At 45.1% G+C, this 14,750-nt stretch overlaps 1 protein-coding gene across 1 annotated transcript; it reads right to left on the minus strand.

Moving 5' to 3' along the window:
• Nucleotides 1-1,815: 1,815 nt before the first annotated feature.
• Nucleotides 1,816-4,356, minus strand: LOC135981651 (uncharacterized). The gene is made up of 2 exons (XM_065585032.1): nucleotides 3,380-4,356; nucleotides 1,816-2,385 (listed from the first exon to the last, which is right to left on the minus strand). The coding sequence occupies exons 1-2, from the start codon at nucleotides 3,954-3,956 to the stop codon at nucleotides 1,910-1,912; spliced, it is 1,053 nt and encodes a 350-aa protein (XP_065441104.1). The 5' UTR covers nucleotides 3,957-4,356; the 3' UTR covers nucleotides 1,816-1,909.
• Between the last annotated feature and the right edge of the window lie 10,394 nt (nucleotides 4,357-14,750).

Below are 14,750 nucleotides of genomic sequence, written 5' to 3' on the forward strand. Positions count from 1 at the left end.
TCCTGAAGTCTGAGAGTAGCACAGACCTGTCAGAAAGCAGGCGACCCAGCGCCGAGGACATCACAGTGGCAATGGGTCATGTTGATGCCGTGGAACGGCGATTCTGGGCACGGGAGACAAGCACTGAGTGGTGGGACCGCATAGTGCTGCAGGTCTGGGATGAATCCCAGTGGCTGCGAAACTTTCGCATGCGGAAGGGAACTTTCCTGGAACTTTGTGAGTTGCTGTCCCCTGCCCTGAAGCGCAGTGACACCCGGTTGCGAGCTGCACTGAGTGTACAGAAGCGAGTGGCCATAGCCCTGTGGAAGCTTGCAACGCCAGACAGCTACCGGTCAGTCGCGAACCAGTTTGGGGTGGGCAAATCTACCGTGGGGGTTGTTGTGATGCAAGTAGCCAAGGCAATCGTTGATGTACTGCTGCCAAAGGTAGTGACCCTGGGAAACGTGGAGGCGATCATAGATGGTTTCGCAGCGATGGGATTCCCAAACTGCGGTGGGGCCATAGATGGAACTCACATCCCTATCCTGGCACCGGACCACCAGGCCACCCAGTACATTAACCGAAAGGGCTACTTTTCCATGGTGCTGCAAGCACTGGTGGACCACAGGGGACGTTTTACCAACATCTACGTGGGATGGCCGGGCAAGGTTCATGACGCTCGTGTTTTCAGGAACTCTGGTCTGTTTAGACGGCTGCAACAAGGTATTTACTTCCCGGACCACAAAATAACTGTTGGGGATGTGGAGATGCCTATAGTCATCCTCGGGGACCCAGCCTACCCGCTAATGCCCTGGCTCATGAAGCCCTATACTGGCGCCCTGGACACTGAAAAAGAACTCTTCAACTACCGGCTGAGCAAGTGCAGAATGGTGGTGGAGTGTGCTTTTGGCCGTCTCAAGGGGAGATGGAGAAGCTTACTGACTCGCTGTGATCTCAGCGAAACCAATATCCCCATTGTTATAGCAGCTTGCTGTGTGCTCCACAATCTCTGTGAGAGCAAGGGGGAGACCTTTCTGGCGGGGTGGGAGGTTGAGGAAAATAGCCTGGCTGGTGATTACTCACAGCCAGACAGCCGGGCGATTAGAAGAGACCAGCGGGAAGCGCTGTGCATCCGGGAGGCTTTGAAAGCAAAGTTCCTGAGTGAGCAGGGTAACCTGTGATTTTATAGTTTGTGTACTGAGAAGCTAAACCTGCCCCCGTTTCTTTACCCAGGTAATGTTGACTATCCTATCCAGTTACATACCCCCTTCACCCCCCCTCCAACACACGTGTCGAAATAAAAATAGTTCTACTTTGTTAAAGCACACCGTTTTCTTTAATACTGTTTTAGCGGGAATTTTTTAAAACTGGGACGCAGACTGTGGTGCGGGGCGGGTCTAGTGTTGTGATGCGAATGCAGCTTCTAAACTCAAGGATTGACAGGCTCCGCTGCGGTGGGATGCTTGTTTCAACGGAGCCTGTCACCCCTCCTGATCGGGACTGTGTGTATGGGAGGTCTATTTGACTTTGTGGCAGGGGGAGGACGGTTACAGATCCCATGCTGTGTGGCTCTGTGATCCTGTCTAAGGACCGGCGCTTAAGATCTGTAACTGCCCTCCCCCGCCACAAAGTCACAGAGCAACCCACCCCCCCCAACATTACATCAAAACAACCTCCCAGACTAACCGGGGCAACTAGTCACTGCATCACTGCACTGTGTATGTGCCCTGCTGCTGTGCCTGCCCCCGACTATGTACCCTGCCAAAGGAGACTGTCCTGTCCAATTTCCAACCCCCTTTCCCCTCCTCCTCCAAAAGAACATGATTGAAACAGTAGTTAACAGAAACGAATTTTTTATTATCAACTACACATGGCATTGGGAGGTGAAACTTGGACGTGGGCTTGTGTCAGGCGGGAAGGAAAGAACTTTTCAAATTTTGGGAAATGAGAGCCTTCTGCTACTAGAGCTCTCTGCAGGGGTGGAGTGAGAGTTAGCAGGGACTCTGCCGCCTCTCCTTCTTTGCACTTTGGGTGAGGTGGGTATGGGACTTGGTGGCGGGGGAGGGCGGTTAGAGATGGACTGCAGCGGGGCTCTGTCCTCCTGCCTCCGTTCCTGCAGAACATCCACAAGGCGCCGGAGCGTGTCCGTTTGCTCCCTCAGTAGTCCAAGCAGCGTTTGAGTCGCCTGCTGGTCTTCCTGCCGCCACCTCTCCTCCCGATCCATGTTGGCTTGGTGCATTCGGGTCAAGTTCTCCCGCCACTGGGTCTGCTGTGCTGCCTGGGCTTGGGAAGAGGCCATAAGCTCAGAGAACATGTCCTCCCGTGTCCTCTTCTTCCTACGCCTAATCCGCGCTAGCCTCTGGGAGTGTGATTCCAGGCTAGGTTGTGAGACAGTCGCAGACGGGGCTGTGGAAATGGGAAAAAGGGAGTGAATTCCTCTGAAAGATAAATGTAGTTGTGAACAAAGAACATAGTCTTTCTCTGTGAACAAGACCATGCACAGCACCTTTCACATGCGCACTCAGCACAAGGTCGAATTCTCGGCCTTCGCATTCTGTGCCTGGGGTCTTGAACAGCACATTTGAGAAGCGAGGCAGCACAACGGAATTTCTGTTGCAGGCAGACATGGTAAGCCGTACACTTGTGGCAGTTTAAAACTTTTATATTACCACTGGCCTCATTTCACATTTAAATCAATGTCAGTCCCTGCTGCCAGCAATCCGGCAAGCGGGAACTCTGCCCCTGTCCCACCCCCTCGCGGCTGTCCCCGGGAATGATCCCTTTCGGCTGCCCCTCTCCCGCCTCCACCGCGTGGCTGCAAACCAGCGGTGACAGTTCTGTAAAGGAACGGGAAAGCAGTCCCAACACTAACATTCCCCTACCTAATTAAAAGCAGGTCACCATGGCCGACATCACCCTGATGAGGATCTCCGAGAGCGACAAAGAGAGAATGCTCCGGGAAAGCCTCCAAAGACCAGGGCCGTATGCCGCCCTGCTGTGCAGAGCAATGATCCCCGAGTACCTGATAATCTCGTGGCGCGGCAACGTGTCGTACTTCGGAGGACCCAATAAGGCCGCTCTCCCCAAGAACCTCATGCAACGGCTTTCAAGTTACCTCCAGGAGAGCTTCATCGAGATGTCCCAGGAGGATTACTGCTCTATCCCCGCACATATAGACCGCATTTTACTGTAGCTGCAGTAGCAGGGAATACACAGTAGAGCGGCTTGTGCAGGACAATCACTGAAAACCGGACATTGCTAGATTTCTTTTCAAAACTTGCACTGCCCCTTACTAAACCGTTAAGCGCCTAGGGCACACTAATCATGAACAACCCATTCTTTTAATTGTTAATATTCCTGTTTTGTTAAAAATAAATGTTTAGATGTTTACAACACTTACTGGCTGATCCTTCACCAGATTCTGTGTCCGGGGTAATGGCTGGGGACGCTTCGTAGGGGATCTCTGTAAGGGTGATGAAGAGATCCTGGCTGTCGGGGAAATCAGCGTTGTGAGAGCTGCCAACTGCCTCGCCCTCCTCATCTCCTTCCTCATCTTCCCCGTCCCCTAACATGTCTGAGGAACCGGCCGTGGACAGTATCCCATCCTCAGAGTCCACGGTCACTGGTGGGGTAGTGGTGGCGGCAGCACCGAGGATGGAATGCAGTGCCTCGTAGAAACGGGATGTCTGGGGATGGGATCCGGAGCGTCCGTTTGCCTCTTTGGTCTTCTGGTAGCCTTGTCTCAGCTCCTTGATTTTCACGCGGCACTGCGTTGCATCCCGGCTGTATCCTCTCTCTGCCATGTCTTTAGAGATCTTCTCGTAGATCTTTGCATTCCTTCTTTTGGATCGCAGCTCGGAAAGCACGGACTCATCGCCCCACACAGCGATGAGATCCAAGACTTCACGATCAGTCCATGCTGGGGCTCTCTTTCTATTCCCAGACTGCACGGCCATCACTGCTGGAGAGCTCTGCATCGTTGCCAGTGCTGCTGTGCTCGCCACGATGTCCAGACAGGAAATGAGATTCAAACTGGCCAGACAGGAAAAGGAATTCAAATTCAAATTTTCCCGGGGCTTTTCCTGTGTGGCTGGTCAGAGCATCCGAGCTCGCACTGCTGTCCAGAGCGTCAACAGAGTGGTGCACTGTGGGATAGCTCCCGGAGCTATTAGCGTCGATTTCCATCCACACCTAGCCTAATTCGACATGGCCATGTCGAATTTAGCGCTACTCCCCTCGTCGGGGAGGAGTACAGAAGTCGAATTAAAGAGACCTCTATGTCGAACTAAATAGCATCGCAGTGTGGACGGGTGCAGGGTTAATTCGATTTAACGGCGCTAACTTCGACATAAACGCCTAGTGTAGACCAGGCCTCAGTCAGATTTTACTATCTTGAATAATTTTGCATAGTCTACAAACTTTGCCACCTTATTGTTTACCCCTTTTTCCAGATCATTTCTGAATATGTTGAACAGCACTGGTGCCAGTACAGATTTTTGGGCCACCCCACTATTGACCCATGAGAGGATCTTCCCTCTTATCCCATGTCTGCCTACTTTGCTTAAGAGCCTTTGGTGAGGGACTTTCAGAAAGCCTTGAACAAAGTCCAAGTACACTATGTCCACTAGATCACTCTTGTCAACACATTTTGTTGACATCCTCAAAGAATTCTAATAGATTGGTGAGGCATGATTTCCCTTTGCAAAAGGTGTGTTGACTCTTCCCCAATACATCATGTTCATCTATATTTGATAATTCAGTTCTTTACTATGGTTTCAACCAATTTGCATGCTACTGAAGTTAGGTTTAGTGGCCTGTAATTGCCAGGATCATCTCTGGAGCCCTTTTAAAAAAATCAGCGTTACACTAGTTATCTGCCAGTCATCTAGTACAGAGGCTGATTTAAGTGACAGTTACATACTACCGTTCTGCAATTTCTTATTACTGTCACACTTTGGCATGATTGGCAGCATCTCTACTGAGAGGAGATAACCCTCCTTTTCTGTTATTTTATGAGGGTCAGAATGGAAATACACAAGCAGTAAGTAAATGTATTCCGAAGAGAGACTCCCAAGATCTTATTAGAAACAGCAATGTACTTATTTAAGTGCGTAGCTAGTTGCCTCTTTTGTTCTTTCAACAGGTTACTAATTACAGTTGCAGTAATTAGCCTTGACGGAGAGTATACAAGACGATAAATGGCTACTCTGAGCAATAGTGGAAAACATGCGGTGCCAAACTTATTATTTTCAGTCACAGCTAATTATCTATATTCTAATACATGACTCTCTTTCTTGAATTATGAGTGGGGAAACTGCTGAATAGAGGTTGTTTTTTTTTCCATTTCTCTCCTCAACCATGGAGAGAAATGGAAAAACAATGAAAAGCTTGTTAGACAATGAGAAGATTCAGCTGTAAAGCTAGTTCTGAAGGAAATTTTCTCTCATCCCTAGTTATATAAATGTCAAATGCTTATTGTGAAGTTAATTGTTGCATTACACATACCACTAGCAAAGAATTCTGACTTAGACATCAGGGAAACCACTTCGTATTTAGCGGATCAGTAGCAACAAGTTGTAGGGCTGGTCTGACCATGTGTTGGGGCCCAGTGAAGAACTCAGGAGAGGCTGCTTTCCTTTCAGCTGTGCTGCTAGGAGTGTGATTGGCCCATTAATTGATGAGGCAATAGGGGAATGTACTGATGTTCTTGACCAAGACCCCTCCCCGCAAAAGCCCTCGCCCCCAGAACAGTCACCTGCTCTGAACAATTGCACAGGGAATGTCTGAGCAACACCATGAGGATCACAGTCTCTGGCTAGCTTATCTAGAGTGATAAGATCATTTGGGAGATAGATTTTGATTAACAGGGCTTGTCCACACTAATAATGCAACCGTGCCAGCAAATCTGATTACAACACAGTTGTCCACTCACCCAGTCACAGCATTGTTCCAATTTGTAGTGGTGACTGGACTGGTCATGTCCAGGACTTTAGTCTAATTATGAAACAGCATGAGGTCTAGTCTATGCTGCACATTAGAATCATGTGGTAACCAGCTTCCATGATGTAGTGGAATGTGTAGTATAAATGGACCCTTACTCTCAGTCTTTATCGCTCACACTGGCCAGCCCACTTAGCATTATTGGCAGGAGCAGTCCACAATGACAGCTGTTTTTGGTGAACATAAACATTTGTGTACTAAGAAAGCACAGAAAAAACAGCTTCTATGTTTTCCAGTTTCCTGTACACAATTTTTTCTATTTCTTTACATGTTCCTGGGATTGTTGTGCTGCACAAAAGCAATTATCTATGGATGAGATTCAGCAATGCTCTTCCCCATGTTTAGAAGTGAACTTTGCTTATAAGTCCCACAATACGCACTGTAATCCTTTTATACAACAGGACCTTACCAGTGAAATGTGTTTTTATTAATGGTATCTAATATGGGCATAATTGTAGAACAGAGGTAGCTTTCTGGCACAAAGGAGATCTGAATTACTAATACAGATAAAATTACAGTAAATACTGTATGAGCAGAAGGAGAGCTTGCTTTTCTGTGGGTGCTACCAATAAAACCACATCAAAATAGCATTGTCCCTTCATCTGGGGTCCGTTCAAGTACAAAGCTGTTAAGTCAAATAAACCATTTGGAAATTCCATCTCTGAAAGCTGATACCAATTCCTCTAGTAGTATATTGCACTTCACAAAGACTCAGATTATGGAATGTGTAGTGTTGCACCTCATACAAGCTCAAAGCCAGGCTTTCCTTTTTGTGGCATGGGTAGTTTTTTACATATTGCAAGGTATACACATTGCTACCAAAGTTTTGAATACTTTTCTCATTAAAAGTGAGGATATGTGTACTGTTTGTTTAAATCTACAGTACCATATGAATCATCTGTTTCAAATTGAGCCTGATCCTCTAAGTCAGGGGTGTCAAACTCAATTGCACAGGGGGCCAAAACTCAAAACTCGCGGGCCGAACAGTATAACCATTTATTTAACAGACTAAATATTTATGTTTTTTTAACCATTAATATGAACCAAAATACAGGATATCATTCCAAAATAAATACATTTCAACTTAAAATATTTTGCTCTTCATAAAAAAATATCCTGTCAATACAATACATTCAAAATCTGTACATGCTGGAATATTAAAAAATCTGAAAATATAAATAAAAAATTGAATTTAAAGCAAAAGTATAATCATAACAAATCATAACATTCCATTTTCTTGTCCTATTTAGTCAGAGCCTGATACTTGGAGTCTTTTCTTTGCAACAAGTTCGTTTATGTTTGGGGTTAGGTTCTGTGTTGTGAAGATTCTCAGGATCGATTGCAGGTGTTCATCAGTGAGGCGACTCCTGTGTGACGTTTTGTTAATTTTCATCACAGAGAACAGCTGCTCGCACAGATATGTGCTGCCAAACATGGACAGGATTCGAGCCGCATGTTGGCGGAGCTGCGGCATCGCTTCAGGAATGAAGCGAGTGAACTGTGCTGGCCCCGCAGTGTCGTACTTTGCCTTCAGTGTCCCGTTACATTGCAGTTCTATCAGCTCCATCTGCATTTCTACAGGTGCGGTTTCCACATCGACTGCAAATGGGTTGCGAAGCAGCTCGAAGTTACTTTTCTGTGCCTCAAAGTCACTGAAGCGCCGTGCGAACTCAGTGCGCAGCGCGCTGAGTTTTTCAGCAAAGGTGGCATTTGGGAAAACTGTGGCACTTTCTTGGTTCCGTATTACTTGGCAACAGGGAAAGTGAGACAAGTTGCATTGGTGCATTTGTGTCTCCCATAAGCGCAGCTTCACTTGAAATGCCTTCACTGCATCATGCATATCGGTTATTATGTGCTCCCGTCCCTGGAGTTGAAGGTTTAAAGCGCTAAGATGCGACGTTATGTCAGCCAGGAACGCCAACTCACATTTCCACTTTTCATCCCGCAGAACTGTGCAGTCTTTCCCCTTACTGTCCATGAACTGGCAGATTTCCTCTCGCAGCTCAAAGTGTCTTTTGAGAACTTTTCCCCGACTTAGCCACCGGACCTCCGTATGATATGGCATATCGCCAAACTCGCTATCTATTTCCCGCAGAAAAGACTGGAATTGGCGGTGATTTAAACCGTGGGCTCTGATAAAGTTGACGGTTTCTGTTACAGTGTTCATCACATGATCCATTTTTAGGACTTTAGCACTCAGCGATTCCTGGTGTATGATGCAGTGATACACTGTCAACTCACCGGCACAGTTCTCCTCCCGCATCTTTGAGCGCATCCTTCCCACCAGTCCATTTTTTTCACCACACATAGCAGGTGCGCCATCTGTTGTAAGTCCAACGAGTTTTTCCCACGGCAGTTTCATGTCGGTTACACTTTGAAATACATTTCCAAAGATGTCTTCTCCTTTCGTTGTCCCGTGCATCGATTTAATGTCCAGTATTTCCTCTGTTACGCACAAATTGGAATCCACACCACGGATAAATATCGCCAGCTGTGCAGTGTCAGTCGCGTCAGTAGTTTCATCCACGGCAAGGGAGTATGCAACAAAATCTTTTGCTCTTTCAGTCAACTGTGTTTTCAAATCAGTCGCCATCTCACAAACCCGATTAGCAACAGTGTTTCTGCTGAGGCTTACATTTGCAAACGCTCGCGTTTTATCTGGACAAAGGACGTCGCACACTTTCATCATACAATTCTTTACGAATTCCCCCTCGGTAAACGGCCATCCTGATTTGGCGATCTCTTCGGCCACAATGAAACTTGCTTTCACAGCAGCTTCACTTTGTGATTTTGCTTTGGTGAAAAACGTCTGCTGGGATGTCAAATTCTTCTTCAACTCCTCTACCTTTTGTAGCTTCTGTCCTGCGCTCAGGTTTTTGAATTTGTTCTCATGTTTCGTCTCGTAGTGCCGTCTTAGGTTATACTCCTTCATTACAGCGATATTACTCCCGCAAAGGAGACACACTGGTTTACCTGCAATTTCAGTAAACATATACTCATTCTCCCACCGGCTTTGAAAGCCTCTGTTTTCAGAATCAATTTTTCTCTTGGCCATTGTTGGGGTCTAGCTTTGATTTGATATTAGCGTTGTATACATCAACAGACCGCGAACTTGAACCGCGGCTTGCCGTTGGCGGCAATTGCACTGCATCATGGGATTTGTAGTGTGTGTTATTGGGGCGTCATATCACAGGGCCATTAAAAACAGATATATAAAACGATTTCGCGGGCCGGATATAATTGTATGGCGGGCCGGATGTGGCCCGCGGGCCTTGAGTTTGACACATGTGCTCTAAGTGCTGCATGTGAAACTCCCATTGCCTAGTTCCATAGATGAAAGGCTTGTATTAACATTCATTCTGTATTATTTATATTATTAGCTACAATCATTTCAGGGGCTGCCTCTTAACTTTGCAGTGGTATTGCTCCTACAGCGTTATCTGATCAATTCTAACACACTATGGGTATGTCTACACTACAATTGGCGGTGTGATTCCCAGCTCAAGCAGACATACCAGTGCTAACTCTGAATGAGAGAGCGTGCTAAAAACAGAGTAGCCGTGTTGACTAGCCACCCTAGTATATGCTGAGGGTTCAGATGGGATCATACTTGAGGCAGCCAACCTGCCCCGCCACCTCGGCTCCTCTTTTATTTATAGTGCACAAGTTTGATCAAGAGCCATACACTTCAAGAGGATGGGAATTAATTACAAAGTATAAGATTGGAGTTATTAGGTTTGTTTTAATAATAATAAGTTCAGTATACTTAACCAGGCCACTATTCATTAGAGTAGTCACTTTATTGGAACATATAGCAAGGAATTTAAAGTCCGTGCATTAGATAAGGGTTACTCCTATAAGTAAGGGTTGGAGGATTGAGACCTGTAGGAATTACTGTACCAGCAATAATTCTACAATGCTTACTAAGAGAGCAATAACATACTAAGTTAAAACAATTCAGTAAACTATGTCTTAAATTGCCTTTTGGCAGGCGTATAAGAAGTAAATCCAAGACAGAGGCAAAAAATAAAACTCTTAACTTTCACAAGACAAACATATTCACCACATGAACGATAAAAAGACAGATCGTTTTCACATAATCAATCTAATACATATGTACACTATTTCATACTAGATTCTTTTGCCTGAGAACCAAAAAGCTACTAAGTATCTAGCAATATGAGAATCATAACTTACAATATTGGTTGATTAGATCAATCTGAAAGTCAAACAGGAAAATCCATTAACAATCTAAAATAACTCATAACTGTAATCTTGTGTAGACATCTCAGTAAGCCATAACTCAAAAGCCAAACTAACCTATTTTAGGGTTGCAGACATCTCAACAAAATAACTTTTGATGTTGTTGGGGATGGGGGGTTGGGGGTGAGAGAGAATGTAATTTGCTGTCTTGGCATTTATCTCTGTGGCAATTGATGGATTTTGTTATGTACATTTCTCTACCATAAAAATCAGAGTGATCAACCTTGTTTATGCTTGTTGGGTGTTTGGCCGTGTGACAAGGTTGCTATCAACAGAAGGGATGAAGCATGAGGTAATGGCTAAGACTTAAATGAGAACACTCAGTCATACCTGCTTTCTGCTTCGACTGATCCGCAACTATCAGGGCATAGTCAAATGAAGTGTGTTTTCTCTTGCATGTTCACAAACTGGCAAATTTAGTGGAAGATCATCTTTAATATTTTCCTCTCACCTCTGAAACCAAAGCTATGGACATTGTGTCAATGGCTAACTCGGCCTGCTGAGCATTTTCAATTCAAAGTATTGAGTCAGTGAATTAAGCAATAGATGCTGCTTCTTACACTAGGGCTCTACGTTATTTTACTTTTGTGAGTTAAAATTAGGGCTCCTACCCTATGGATTTTGGGAGAAAGGCACCAGGCTTTTATTTGCCATCCTTGCATATCGCTTTCCTACCACCCCTCTTAACTAAGGCATTGTCTATGCTAGGACGTTGCACCACTTTAACACTACCTTAGTGTGGATGCCCCTATATTGGTATAAAAGTGTTTCTATGCATATAACTTATTCCCATACAGGAAGGGGAATAAGTTACACTGGTCCATAAGGCATCTTTATAACAGTACAACTGCATCTACATGGGGGTTTGTACTGGTATACCTATTTGGTTTTAAAAAAAATCACACCCCTAACCAAAATAGTTGTGCTAGTACGAAATCTGTGTGTAGCCCAGGCCTAAGTCTATGATGATGATAAAGAATTCGAGCTGTATTTTTTTTCTAAGTATCCAAATTCTTGGATCACATCAAGATGTTATCATTTGATGACTTTATCTATTACTAATCTCTTGGGGGGACATCTATTATGTTTGCTGGCTTCTGAGCATACCCAAAGCAGGTATTTTTATAGGGCTCAATTCAGCAGTGTGCTGAGTGCTCCTGGAATACAAGTGCAGAGGGCCAAAACACTAGTGTTCTCACTATTTGCTTAGCACTAATGCATAGAAGCTTCATCATACTGTGGAGAAATAAATACATGAATGTACCTATGAACAAACCTCTGAACTTGCACTAGGGCATGGGAAAGAGGTGGGAAATGGGCAGGATGGGAGGTGAAGGGAAATCAAAACCAGGGCATGGGTGCTTAAAGAACATCTGAATGCTAGTGATGTAGTAGGTAGTAGCTGTATTCAGAATTTCAGAGGCTCCTACTGCCAGCCAGGTGTAGTAACTCACTCAAGAACTGCACGTAGGGAAAAAGTGAGAGGTGGGGCAACCATGAGAGTTAGCCGCTGGCCTGGAAATATGTCCCTGGGATGTAAGAAAGCGCTTTCACTCTGGCTGCACAATGTCTCATGACGTATGCTTGGTGCAGTATTCTTGCCATGCCGCTAGCCAGCAGTACCCTATCTGCTCATCTACTACACCTTTACTGCAGGGGTCCCCAAACTTTTTTGGTCATGCCCTCTTTACCCGTCCTGTGCCCTGCCCGGAGTGGGGGCCACAGTCCAGGGCCAGAGCTGCGGCTGGGACTGTGCCCAGGAGTGGAGGCACAGCTGGGGCTGGTGGCAGGGCTAGGGTGGGTGGCGCTCCCTCCCTACCCTATTGGGGGCTGACTCCCCTCCCCATATCCTCCCAAACGTTCTTCCATGCCCCCCATAGGGGGTGAGCCCCACCGTTTGGAACCACTGCCTTATTGAATCATGAGTCTCAAACCCTCATTCTAAGAAGCCCTAATGGTGGTTCATTCCTGCTCTTTCACTGTCCTCATCCTCACCTGTACAGACAGAGCACTTCTGCAAGGTTTCATGAAGTTATTACTCCTGAAGCCAGAAGATCATGAACTGGCCAAGTAGCCAAACAACAAAATCTGCTGTTTTTCATAGCCTGAATTGTACTCCAGAAAGCACATTAAAAAAACGTAGTACATTGTGAAACATCCTTACCTTGCATACCAGATGCTGAAATAAGACATCCATTTACAAGGAAGGGAGATGGGTTTTTAATAGGTTTATGCTAATACTAATAATTGTTATTGCAGTTATTCAAAAAATCATACTTATCACAGATCATCCAAAATTAGCATGTCTCACATGAACAAAAAATCTAAAATTCATATATCTTAAAAAATATAAAATGAGAAAAAATGTAGAAGTATTAAGAGCTCCCAGTAACTGAGCAAAATAAAAGGACTGACTTCTGGATGTGTTGGAGACCTTCCACAGATATTTCCTATGGAAAGAATTTATTAATTCAAACCATAAGAGTTGTCCAGGGAAGATTAGTCCCACATGGATGCTGCTGCTGTTTTAACTCATCCAAATCTTCAAAACTGTTAATTGTTAATAAACTGTATTAATAGGTGCAGGAAACATTTGCATTTAGTATTGATAAGTTAGCTGAAGAAGTTAATAAGTTTGATAACTTTAATGTTGAACCAGAAAATAAAACAGAGTTGCAAAATGTGCCATTTAGAAGGGGGAAACTCCCACAGTGAACCAAATTCTGTTCTTGGTTGGAGTTGCAGTGGGAGTACACCAACATAACTCGGAGCAGGATTTGGCTAGATGAACTTATTTACATTGGCCTTCTTGTGGGTTACTATTTTTTATTTAAGAAAAGTTGAAACCTACATGATTTAGTAACATAGAAACCATCCAGGACTATGTGTCATAGAACATTCATAAAGAACATATGACCTGAATCTGGGAGGTGTTGAGTGCCCTCAACTCCCATGGAAAGACATAGGATTTGTGAATACACTGCACCTCTCAGGAAGTATTTAGCAGCTCTGAGCATAGAGAACAAGAACTGCTACTCTCATTTAATTACCTTCACCAGCACAGGAAAGTTTCAGCCTGCCTATAGTAGAAAAGTTGTACTAGTTAAAATTCACCAGATAACACCTCTGCACTACTTGAAAAGTGAGGCTAGGAATAATCCCCTCTAACAGTTCAGAAGTTCAGATCCCCTTTGATGTTTATCTGTGTATGTCTACACTGCAATTAAATGCCTGTGACTGGCCTGTGTCACTGACTTGGGCTCCAGCTGTGGGCTATAAAGTTGGTGTAGACATTTGGGCTTGGGCTGAAGCCCAGGCTCTGAGACCCTTTGAGGAGGAAGGCTCCCAGAACTCGGGCTTCAGCCTGAGCCCGAACATCTACCAGTGCCATTTTACACTCCCTCAGCCTGAGCCCTGCAAGCCCGAGTCAGTTGACACTGGCCAGCCGCAGGTGTTTAATTGCAGTGTAGACATACCCTAAAGGTCTCCTGTCTGTGAATCTCCCATTTTACCAGCTTGTTTATGAAATTTCCAGTTTGTCCCAGCTTCAGCCAGGTTAGAAATACTTAAAAAAAAAAAAAAAAAAAAAGCCTTTCACAGTGTGTGTTTCATATTTACACCCCCAGGAAGTGCAGAGGTGCACCACAATTCTAGAACAAACTTTGGAGCCTCCAAAAATGTTTCAGGTTTGAACTTTCGGTAACACTTTTTTTCTTTTAATTGAACTGGCTTCCTATCTACAAACATACAATACTGTGATTGATGATGAGGTAAGGACTGGATGGTTCAAAGGAAAGGGAATGAGACAAAGGGCCAAATCCTGCTTGACCTAATGACATTGGATAGAATTCACCCCTGGAGACAGGGCCAGTTTTAGATCTTTGCTTCACTTAAGTCCCACATAAGCCCTCAAACTTAAGTGCTATAAAGGCTTTGTGCTGGCCCTCTGTAGTGAGTTGAATGTGTATCCAGATCCCCAGTATGGTTCCCTTTGAAATCAGTGGGAATTTCTAAGTGTGGAGAACTCCCATTAACTTCTATGAGAGCAGCAGGATAGACCACCTGTGAGTCTGCAAGAGTATCCCTTTGAAGACAGTGGGAATTTTCACAAGAGCAAGGCAAGACGGATTTGGTCTGCAGAGCCTTTCTGTTGCTAATTCTGAAGCTTGACCACGTCAAGAGTGACGAAGGCCTTACTCTAATGGCTTTTCAGTACCTTAGGTTGGATGAGTTGGTGATCTCAGCCTACTTCCCAGACTACAATTGTCCACCTCATAAAACATCCCTCTCCTTACAACTGACACCCTTGTTGTCAGCCTGAGCATAGAGGCCCGGGGCTGACTGGGCTGTAGACTCTCGGTTACCCGTTTCAGGATTAGAGCACACTGACAGAGCATTATGGGGAAGCTTGCCCCCTGCCATTGCTCTTTGCTCTATGAAGTATACGGAAACAGGACATCGCTCTTCAGCACTCTCACTCCAGCATCTTGGCTCTCGTTGCACGAAGC

Source organism: Chrysemys picta, chromosome 2, assembly GCF_011386835.1.
Source record: "Chrysemys picta bellii isolate R12L10 chromosome 2, ASM1138683v2, whole genome shotgun sequence".
Classification (NCBI taxonomy): domain Eukaryota; kingdom Metazoa; phylum Chordata; order Testudines; family Emydidae; genus Chrysemys; species Chrysemys picta.